Source organism: Suricata suricatta, chromosome 11, assembly GCF_006229205.1.
Source record: "Suricata suricatta isolate VVHF042 chromosome 11, meerkat_22Aug2017_6uvM2_HiC, whole genome shotgun sequence".
Lineage (NCBI taxonomy): Eukaryota > Metazoa > Chordata > Mammalia > Carnivora > Herpestidae > Suricata > Suricata suricatta.
In genome coordinates, this window is record NC_043710.1 from 13939688 (window position 1) to 13951934 (window position 12247).

Below are 12247 nucleotides of genomic sequence, written 5' to 3' on the forward strand. Positions count from 1 at the left end.
GAAAAATGGTGCGGAGGGAGTTTACAGAGCTCCCTTCCTCTCCGCCATCTTGGCTCCCGATATTTTTTTATTAGAGACTTTATTCCTAATGAGTTATTATAAGAAATATTTTATTGTTTGGGTAAAATTGTTGATAAATTATGTCTAAAACTATATGACATCACTGTTTATAATCTTGTGACAAAAATTTTCAGAAATAGAACATGTGTTAAACTGTGTGCATCAGAACTAGGACAGAAAATTATCATGCTATTTAAAATTCCGTTTTGGAGGTTTTTTGTTTATAAAGGATACCGAATAGTACATTGGGTATATATACGGAGTTGTAAATGAAAATGCACACAAAGAGATATGTGTACACATGATAGAGATCTATCTATCACTGAAAGATTAATCCCTTACCCATACTAAAAAAGAGGTAAGTGAACCCTCCCATATTCCTAAAAGAGTTGGTTGGAAAATAGATTACATTGTATATTCCATAGAAGGGATATCTACCACTGAGATCTTTCTTAAAAAGAAAAGCCAAATAAATTTGAAGGGTTCTATTCTTTACCCCCATTGTAGACAGCATGAGGAGTATACTCAGAATTCTACACATGTGTGTAATGAAAATTGAGGGACGAGATTCTGGAATGGAAGCATACTGTGGCATCCATACCTTGAACTAACCTTAAAGACATGGAAACATATCACTTTCCTTAAGTCACAATTTTTCATTGCCTGACCCAGAAGAAAAGAAACAAACAACAAAGTAGAATACCTGAATTATTTGCCTATTTCTCAAAGAAGATATTCAACTTGGCAAAATTCCTCTAAATCTCGTAGGTAAGTAAGAAATCGTTTCATAAAAAACCCCAAACAAATTTAATAGAATTCCAGTCCTCTTCTAACCATAGAGAGTTCATAGGTCCTGAGTCTCTATGACCATCTGGCAGGAACGGAAATGAAACTCTCAGCAATAGCATGACAATTAAGGAGCCCCAAGGTCATCCATTATAGATTCTGTGATACAGATTGGATTGAAATATGGGAGGTAAGAGATGAAAGATAAACAGAAAGAGAGGAAGAGAGAGAAAGAGAGAGAGAGAGAAGAGGGCTACCATTTGTTTATTCAGCATTCTTCTGCACACATCCATGTTTTAAGTTACAGAGAGTATTGTTGTAAATTCACCATTACCTGTTTCTGAATATTGAAATGAAAAATCACCTTAATAGTAACTGCAGAGAAATATGGGTCCTGTTAAAACATTCTCTAATTAGAAGAACTGAGTTCAGCATATCTTTAAATAATTGTTTACAGACAAAATATTTCCATTTCTATTTTCTCGTAACCAAAACCTAGTTCTAGCTAACAATCCTGAGAGACTGACATTTTGTCCTTGGTGTTGAAGATGTAAGATGTACGTAGTAGGCAGACACTTACTTATACTGTAATTGAAGCTCCTGGGGAATGGGCCCATTAAGCTCCACAACAATTACTAATCTCTATGGTATAAAAAATATATAAAAATTAAACCAAGGTGACATGTGATATAACACAACTAATAGTTAATCTCTATGGAATATCATCAGGAAATTTATTTTTTAAGTTATCCCAATTTGAAAAACAAAGGTTTAGAACAACACATGTGTCTTCCAGAATTAATGGGGCTACATGATCAATATTACATTAGGTGTAGTATGTGTGGGACCTGACATATAATCTCATAATGACATAACATGAATATTTCTTTAAAATTCTGCCTTTCATACAACAATACAGCATCTCCTAGATTTATGCAGGGCTAAGTGCCTCAAGCCTCATCAGAATTCCATTAAATACTGTAAGTAATGACCTTACTGGTCAGAAAATCATATAACAGTTCACACTTACCGAACCCTTGCTTTGTGTTGGAAGCCATTCTAAATATTATGCAAGTATCAACTTAATTTCTCTTCCTGGAAACCAGCTAGGAGAACAATTCCAGTTTTTATGCTTATTTTACAAAGGAGATGAGGAGACACAGGTGGTTGAACTGGGATAAACTCAAAGTAAATTGCCAATAAAGAAATTAAGACCCATCTGTTTTCTGCCCATATGAATAATGGGAAAATCAATAAACTCAGAGTGATTATCAGACTCCATTTTTTTCTAATGCATGTGCAATCCTGGAAGCCATTAGATGGAAGACACTCCATCCATTCCATCAAATACTGGTAGACACTCAGATGTCTCTTCTAGGTGTGCTCTTCTGACTTTAAAGGATCAATCTAGGTCATGGTATTTCTATATGTCTCTGTGTATCACTGGCTGTGCACATAAATCTTTAGAGGTATATGTGGTCAACATGTAATTTCAAGTCAATGAATTGGTATCCTCTCTACTACCATATAATATGTTCCTAAACTTGAGGGGCCAAAGTCTGCACCCAAGGCTGAGGAGACATTCCATCTGTTTCCCCATCTCCATCTTTCCATGTGAGTGATCCATCACATGATTTTCGATATGCTAACCCAACCTCGCATTTCTTATATATATCTCCTTGGATGTGGTTCATTTTCCTTTTATATCATTTATTGTATCTCCTTGATTTATTATTGGATATAATTGTTGAGAAATTCTAGTGTGTTGGGAGCTTTCTGAACTCCCCAGTTGAGTGAAAATTCCTGGTGAGGGTACGGCAAGTTTGCATGGTCTCTTGCCACCACGGAGAGACCAATATCTACATTCTTGTAACGTTCATTTTTACTTGGGCACCAAACCTCGGGGTGCTTTGCTGACTAGTGACAGAAGCAGCCTGTTCCCCTGCCCTGTCCCTGAGGCATGATTGCGCCTGGTCAGGGAACAGATGAGTACACTAGATATAGCCTAATGCGACTAAGGCAAGTAACATATAATTTTTTTCCTAGCTGAGTAGTTAACTGGTAACTCACTACTTTCAAGGCCTGGACATAGCAAAAGTCCCCACTGTGATAAAATGTATTATCTTTGGGACTGTGAGAGCAGGCATTATGGCTCCTGGGGATCCTGTTTTTCTGGAAACTTTCTCTTAGAGCTATAAACAGCCTAATGACGCTTACTCAAAAGAAAAATAACTGACCGTTACTAAAAAATGCTAATTGCCTCATGGTTAAAGGTCACTTCCTTAGGGCTAGACATGAGGTTTTGTGTATCTTAGTCTTAAAAAATACCTGTCTCTCCCATATGATAGCCTGAGTGCCTGTAGGGAAGTTCTTTGTGACAATTATTACTACTCCTAAGATTAGAACTATAACTTCTGCAGAATCCATGTTCTGTAAAATTGTAAAAATGATCTCTCAGAAATCGCATACTGCTCTTTCTGCTCCTTGTACCTTTCACCATAAATAAAGCTGACTCTCAGGTCAGAGCAGAGATGCCTGCCTGGTGATCAGAATGAAGCTTGAGGCTCTCTCATCTCTCTCGTGCTGACACCGTCCATCCTTCAGGGGACTCTGGACCTGCTGGAGCTGGACTCTGGCACTAGTGTTTATATCCATGAGGGATTTAGGTTTGGGTTTTCCTCTGGGTGTTGTCTTTGTTTGGCTTTGGTATCAGGGTAATGCTGGCATAATTTCATGGTTTGGAAGCGGCATCATGTCCTCTATCTCTGAAATGAAACAATTCACAATTGGTCCCATTGTCTTTGTAGTTATTTAGTAAAAGTAACTGGCAGCACCGTATGTGAAACAACCAGTATTATTTCTTATATGGATAGTAGTAGTAACTGTGTGGATATTGATGGATGGAGGGTGGGAATATTTTCAGAGATTGAATTGATTGCTACATATGTATTCAGATTTTCTCTTTCTTTGTCAGCTTGGGTAAATTTATTTTTTTCAAATATGTCTGTGTCATCTAAGTTGACTACATTGTTGACATATAACTCTTTTTTTTAATGTTTGAATTATTTTTGAGAGAGAGAGAGAGACAGTGTGAGCTGGGGTGGGTAAGAGAGAGAGGGAGAACAGAATCTGAAGCAGGCCCCAGGCTCTGAGCTAGCTGTCAGCACAGAGCATGACATGTGGCTCAAAACCAGAAACCATTAGATCATGACCTGAGCTAAAGCCAGATGCTTAACCGACTGAGCCACCCAGGTGCCCCTCAAATTCTTTATACTACTCATTATACTCATTTAAATTTCTGCAAGGTTACTATCCTTACCAAGTATATTAATTTTTTAAAAGTGTAATTAATTTTATTACAAGAGTAATAATTTTCTGAATTAATTTTGGATTTACCAAAAACAAAGAGCACAAAATAAAGGATATATAAGTAATTGAAGCTAAATTAATGATAGAAAAATGATAAACATAAAATTTTTGAAAATTAGACACCTCTCACTATGAGGCCATCTTGTAATAAATATTATTACTACCAGAGAAAAAGTAATCTTTCCTAATAGACACAATAACATGTTTGGTTAGTTATTTGTTTAGATTATAATTAAAACATGACAATTTAAAACAACATTTAAAGAAAGCAAGTGGCTTCAAATGTTACAAGATATCTATTCAACAATTTTATGAAGACTGCGTAAAGAATCCTGATGAAGACAGCTGAGATACGCCTTTGGTCAATGGCCATGTAAATTAGTAATATACTTATGCTGATTGATAGGTGATAACACAGGAGCCTAAAACATAGAACATGAATGTATTATCTTTGTTTTTCATCTCACTGTTCTAAGAAACAGGCTAATATTTCAAAACTACTTGTCAATATTTCTGTCCTCCACACTGGAACTCTTTGAAGGAATTGAGAGTAGTTAGTACATTTATCTTATGCAATTACTCATTCCTTTCAGCACCTATAAAGATGCTTTATAAGACTAAGACCTAAAATAGTAGCTCAAAAATATTGTTGAATCATTGACTTAATTATATATGGTCACCTCTTGAACATTGTTCATGTTCTTTACTCCTGATTAAACTTTGTGTCCTTCTCTTTTGTTTCTCTTAAAAACATACTCATCCCTCAGGTCAAGCAAAGATGCATTCAGTTATAAACATTCTCTTTCATATCCACAAAAGATTTTGAACTGTGTCTCCCAACTGACACTCTTATGATATATACTAACACTACTGGCTTTGAGGTTCTTGGAAAGGAGACTGTGTATTTCCTTTCTGTCATCTATTTCACTAAATATAAACTAAAAAGGTGGTTGTTTATTTAACATCTACAACCCGTCAGTTATCAGTGAAGAAAAGAGAGCACAACTAACACTTATTTCACATGTACAATATGTCAGATAAGTTGTCTACATTTTGCTTTCTTGCACATGCCATTCTATCGACTACATCATATTATATCGTTTTTGTAGATAAAGACTGGCTCAGGTAGACATACTGGCCTGTCTCATATTATCAGAGCTGGGCATAATGTCTCTGACCTAAAATTCACATTCGTTCCATTCTAAACATTCTGTATTTTGAAAATTAGAATTTTCTTCTCAATTAAGGAGCTTAATTCTCAGATCATTAAAGAATCACAAAAAAAATGTGTTCTATAATAACAGAAGTAAAGGTTTATCAATGATGCATTCAATATAAAAAAGTGCTATTTTATGACTGTGTCTTTGCTGTCGTTATTTCTCAGTTTGTAGATGAGGGAATTCAACATGAGGTCACCACTGTGCATAACAGATACCACTTCGTGCACCTGGAGGTTTAGGAGTTATGGCACAGACTCGGAGAAGAGAATGGTGCCATGAAAAATGGTGCTCAGGTCAGGTGCAAAGCTGACAGTTGGAGAAAATTGTGTGATGTCCACCTGCTGAGTGCATCCAGAAGCTGGTGGCAATGAAAAACACATAAGATGGGAGAATGAAGAGCAGTGTGCTCACCTCATCAATTGTCATGGCAGTGAAAAGAAGCAATTGGCTGACATAAAACTCAGAGTAATATTACTCTGAGTAATACAAAGACATTGGTGAGAACTCCCAGAAGTGATAGATTGTGTTGAACCAGTAAAAGATAATTCAAAAGCAGAACATGTGAGTTTCGGGAAACATGCTCCTCCCCAGGCATATGATACAACCTCTAGAAGGGCACAAGGCTTGTGGGACACAGCCACTGTGTAGTGCAGTGTTGTAAAGGGCCACAAAGCTGTTATGCTATCACAACAGAATTCAGTAACCACAAGGATGAAAAATAAAGTGTACTATGCACCCTGAAAATGATTTTTTTAATTCCAAGTTTTTATTTAAATTCCACTTAGTTAATATACAGTGTAATATTAGTTCCAGTGATTCATCACTTCCATACGATAACCAATGCTCATCAAGTGCATTTCTTACTGCCCATCAAACGTTTAATTTACCTCCAACCCACCTCCCATCTGGCAGTATTCAATTTCTTCTCTATAGTTAAGAAGTGATTTCATGGATTACCTTTATTTTTTCCCTGCTATGTGCATCTGCTTTACTTCTTAAATTCACATATCAGTGAAAATCAAATGGTATTTTTCTTTCTTTGTCTGATTTATTTAACTTTAAATCATTCCTTCTAATTCCACTCAAGTTGTTGCAAATGGCAACATTTCATTCTTTTTGGTGGCTCAGTAATATCCCATTGTGTATGTATGTGTATATATATATGTATATGTATATGTATATACGTATATATATATATACACACACACATATATACATATACATATATATATATTTACCACATCTTCTTTATGCATTTCTGTTGATAGACCTTTAGGCTCTTTCCATAATTTGGCTTGAAATGAAATATGCATGTTTTCTCCAAGTAGGTTTGCATTCCACTTATAAGTCAAAATGTTTTATCCAAATGGAGAGTTAGAATGGAGACAAAAAGTGACCAAACAAACAACAAAAGTGTGACAAGTGACCTAAGTCACAAATGTAGTTACTCATAGTTATGAATGACAGCGTGTGTGTGTGTGTTTGTGCTTCTGTGTGTGTGTATATGACAGAAAGTATATATGTAATATTAGTACAGTATAATAGAGAGTGGGGAGAGAAAGACAGAACTAATCATGTGCCGCGGATTATTCTAGGCTCTTTACACATGACATGCAATTTAGTTTTACTAACATTGATGTGAAATAATTATGATTCCCTCCATTTTTCCAAATTTGATAATATGTGAAGATCCAAAAACAATGAACACTGAGATAAAATAATAAAGAAAATAAGAAATAAGTAATAATCTTTTTAAAAAGTATAAAAAGATAAAATGACACATGTACATATGGAAATCTCATTCTATATGTAAACTGCTGGACAAAGACATGTTCTTCATTGTAAAATAGCAGGAAATCACTTTTGAAAAGGAACACATTTTCCATATAGATACTGAAAAAAGCAAGATTCTCAAGAGTTCTTCATTCAGTTTGTGAAGGTTATAAAGGAAAACAAACGTGTTTTAGGAATACATTTATTCTATACATTTAGATATTTTAGATGGAGGAAAACAAAAGGAGTAGTGTTCAGATTTGATATACTCAGTCCTAAATTTGAGGCAATTTGAAAAGGTACAAAGATAAGGGAACCAAAAAAAAAAAATCACTCAAAATACTGACCTCCTGGCTCTACCCTGCACTCAAACATTACAAGCCACCCATTCACCCTTCCACAAGCCTGCATTTGGGGAATCTAAGTATTAAAAAGAAAATATTTCCTAGGAAAATATTTTGGAACTCATAATCTTCCTGACAGCATCTTTTACATCCTTGTTTCTCAGACTATAGATAAGGGGGTTCAGCATGGGAATCACTACAGTGTAGAACACCGTGGCCACCTTGTCAGTATCCATACTGTTGCCAGAAGTAGGCCGACAGTAAGTGAAAAGGATTGTTCCATGGAAGACCAGGATGGCTATGAAATGGGAGGCACAGGTGGAAAAGGCTTTGCGCCTTCCCTCTGCAGAGTGCATCCTCAGGATGGTGATGAGAATTAACAAGTAGGAGGTGAGGATGATCACTAGGGTGATGATCTCATTGACAGTGGCCACAATGAAAACTATGAGTTCATTCATACTGACATCAGTGCAGGCAAGGGATAAGAGAGGGGGTAGATCACAAAAGAAGTGGTCAATTACATTTGATCTGTAGGATGGTATCTCAAGAGCTAAACACAAGTGGATCAGAGAACACGCCATCCCACAGAGATAGCAGCCAGACACCAGCTCCATACAGAGATTCTGGGACATGGTGACCATGTAGAGCAGTGGGTTCCAGATGGCCACGAAGCGGTCATAGGCCATCACAGCCAACAAGAAGACCTCAGTTATCACACATGTGCAAAACAAATAGAATTGCACAGTGCATCCCAAGAAGGAGATGGCTTTGTCTTTGCTTAAGGTATTAGTTAGCATCTTTGGCATAATGACAGTGGAGTAGCAAAAATCCACAAAGGATAAGTGGCTGAGGAAAAAGTACATGGGAGTGTGAAGGTGAGAGCTGACCTGAATCACTGCAATCATACCCAGGTTGCCCAGCACCGTGACTCCATAGATGAGAAGGAACAGCAGAAAGAGGAAGACTCTCAGCTCCGGGGCTCCTGCGAATCCGAGGAGAATGAACTCTGTCACCCTGGAGCAGTTTCCTGTGTCCATTCCTGCCAGGTGTCGGGATTAGGAAAACAAATGATAAATTTTGTGTTTTTATTAAAAGGGAGGAAAAACAGGTTATTGCTAATTTCAGAAAAATATAAGAATGATATCAAACCATTATCTATATGATATAACAGAAACACATGGTGAAATAATTCATAATGTTAAGTATATCAGTGAATTCCACTGATCAAAATTGACTTAAATCAGCAGAAACTTTACATGATTGCAACCTTTACCTATCACTTATTCTATGATTAAGTTCAGTTGCTTGATGGAATTAAAAATAGATTCAATGATGTATTTCAAAGCCATACATAAATTCACTTCTGTTCTCTGAAGAAACCTAATAAGCTCTGTCTAGCAGAGTAACACCTACTCTGAATCTCTAAAAACAGTTTGTCTTTTTTTTAACCTGTGTATATCAGGAATATAAATTTGAAACAAAGCTTTTTCATATTTTATTTGGAAACATGTGACAAATTTTGGGGGGTTTGTTGCTCACAAAAATCCTTTAAATTTTGAATTAGGAAACAATAAACATCTATGCTAATAAGGATTCAGAAGGACTGAATTCTCGAATATATTTTTCTGGAATGTAATGAAGAAGTATGAATCCAAAATTATGACCCAGACAAAAATAAAAGCTATATGATATTTTTATTAGAGACTTTCTTCCTAATAAGTTATTACAAGAAATATTTAGATACATGGGTAAAATTATGGAAAAGCTATGTCTGAAACTATATGGCATCACTGTTTAAAACATTTGCCATGAGAAAAATCATTTTCAGAAATAGAATAGGTGTTAAACTGTGGTTCATCTTATCTAGGACAGAAAATTATCATGCTCTTAAAATTTCCATTTGTAAGTTATGTTTTGTTTTGTTTTGTTTTTTTAAAGGCTACCAAATAGTACATTGGGTGTATATACGGAGACGTAATGAAAATGCACACTTAGAGATATGTATATACATGATAGAGATCTGTCTACCACTAAAAGATTAATCCCTTACCCATACTAAAATGGAGGTAAGTGAACCCTCACATATTCCTTAAGGAGTTGGTTGGAGAATAGATTACATTGTATATTCCATATAAGAGAGATCTACCACTGAGACATTTCCTAAAAGAAAAGACAAATAAAATTTGAAGGATTCTGTCCTCTGCCCCTACTTCCAGACAGCACGAGGAGTATACTCATGAATTCTACACATGTGTGTAATGAAAATTGAGGGAAGAGATTCTGGAATGGAAGCATACTGTGGCATCCATATCTTGAGCTAACCTTAAAGACGTGGAAACATATCACTTTCCTTAAGTCACGGTTTTTCATTATCTGACCAAGAAAAAAAGAAACAAACAACAAAATAAAATACTTGAATTATTTGCCCACTTCTCAAAGAAGATATTTAACTTGACAAGTTTTCTTCTAAATCTCCTAGGCTAGTAAGAAACCATTTCATAACAAACTCCAAACTAATCCAAAAGAATTCATCTCCTCTTCTAACCACAGAGAGTTCATAGTTCTTGAGTCTCTATGACCATCTGGCAGGAACAGAATGAAACTCTCAGCAATGGCATGACAATTAAGGAGCCCCAAGGCCATCCATTCTAGATTCTGTGATAGAGATTGGTCTGAAATATGGGAGGTAAGAGATGATAGATAAACAGAAATAGAGGAAGAGAGAGAGAGAGGGGGATAGAGAGAGAGAGGGTGAGAGAAGAGGGCTACAATTTGTTTATTCAGCATTCTTCTGCACACATCCATGTTTTACGTTACAGAGAAAATTGTTCTAAATTCACCATTAACTATTTCCGAATATTGTAATGCAAAATCACTTTAGTCACTGCACATGAATATGCGTTCTGTTAAACATTCTCTAATTAGAAGACTGACTTCAGTAGATCTTTAAATAATTGTTTACAGACAAAATATTTCCATTTCTATTTTCTAGTAACCAAAACTTAGTTCTAGCTAACAAACCTGAGAGACTGACATTTTTGTCTTTGGTGCTGAAGATGTAAGATATGTGTTGTAGGCAGACACTTATACTGTAATTGAAGCTCCTTGGGGAGTGGCCCCATTAAGCTCCACAACAATTACTAATCTCTATGGTATAAAAATATATATAAAAATTAAACCAAGGTGACATGTGATATAACACAACTAATAGTTAATCTCTATGAATATCATCAGGAAATTTATTTTTTAAGTTATCCCAATTTGGGAAACAATGGTTTACAACCACACATGCCTCTACCAGAATTCATGGTGCTACATGATCAATATTACATTAAGTGTCGATTGTGTGGGACACAGCTCATATTGCTAAAATGACATAACATGAATATTTCTTCGAAATTAGAAATTCTTAGAAATGACATAACGTGAATATTTCTTAGAAATTCGTTCTTATAACATTACAGCATCCCCTAGATTCCTGTAGGTCTAAGTGACTCCAGCCTCATCAGAATTCCGTTTAATACCATAAAAGTAATGACCTTACTGGTCAGAAAATCATATAACAGTTCACACTTACCAAGCCCTTGCTAGGTGTTGCAATCCATTCTAAATATTATGCAAGTAATAACTTACTTTCTCTTCCAAGTAACCAGCCAGGAGAACAATTCCAGTTTTTATGCTTATTTTACAAAGGAGATGAGGAGACACAGGTGGTTGAACTGGGATAAACTCAAAGTAAATTGCCAATAAAGGAAATTGAGGCCCATCTGTTTTCCACCCATATGAATAATGGGAAAATCAATAAACCCAGAGTGATTTCAGGAACTCCATTTTTTTTCTAATGCATGTGCAATCCTGGAAGCCATCAGATGGAAGACACTCCATCCATTCCATCAAATACTGGAAGACACTCAGATGTCTCTTCTAGGTGTGTTCTTCTGACATTAAAGGATCAATCTAAGTCATGGTATTCTATTTGTCTCTGTGTTTCACTGGTTGTGCACATAAATTTTTGAAGGTATAGGGGCGCCTGGGTGGCTCAGTCAGTTGGGCTCTGACTTCGGCTCAGGTCAGATCTCACATTCGTGGGTTCGAGTCCCACATCAGGCTCTGTGCTGGCAGCTAGCTCAGGGCCTGGAGCCTGCTTCTGGTTCTGTGTCTCCTCTCTCTGCCCCTCTCCCTCTCATGCTCTGTCTCTCTCTGTATCAAAAATGGATAAAACATCTGGATGTTCTCTTTGGAAAAGTGTCTGTTCATGTTTTCTGCCCATTTCCTCACTGGGTTATATGTTTTGTGGGTGTGAAGTTTGGTGAGTTCCTTGTAGATTTTAGATACTAACCCTTTATCTGATATGTCATTTGCAACTATCTTTTCCCATTCTGTCGGTTGCCTATTAGTTTTCTTGGTTGTTTCCTTTGTCTTGCAGAAGCTTTTCATCTTGATGAAGTCCCAAGAATTCAGTTTTACTTTCATTTCCCTTGCCTTTGGGGATGTGTCGAGTAGGAGATTGCTGCAGTGGAGGTCTAGGAGGTTTTTTCCTACTTTCTCCTCGAGGGTTTTGATGGTTTCCTGTCTCTCATTCAGGTCCCTGTACCATTTTGAGTTTATTTTTGTGTATGGTATAAGAGACTGGTCTAGTTTCATTCTTCTGCATGTTGCTGTCCAGTTCTCCCAGCACCACCTGATAAGGAGGCA

At 36.3% G+C, this 12247-nt stretch overlaps 1 protein-coding gene across 1 annotated transcript; it reads right to left on the bottom strand.

Moving 5' to 3' along the window:
* Nucleotides 1-7653: 7653 nt before the first annotated feature.
* LOC115307015 (olfactory receptor 5L1-like) lies at nucleotides 7654-8589 on the bottom strand. The gene has a single exon (XM_029957640.1). It carries the CDS (start codon nucleotides 8587-8589, stop codon nucleotides 7654-7656), a length of 936 nt encoding a protein of 311 aa, XP_029813500.1.
* Between the last annotated feature and the right edge of the window lie 3658 nt (nucleotides 8590-12247).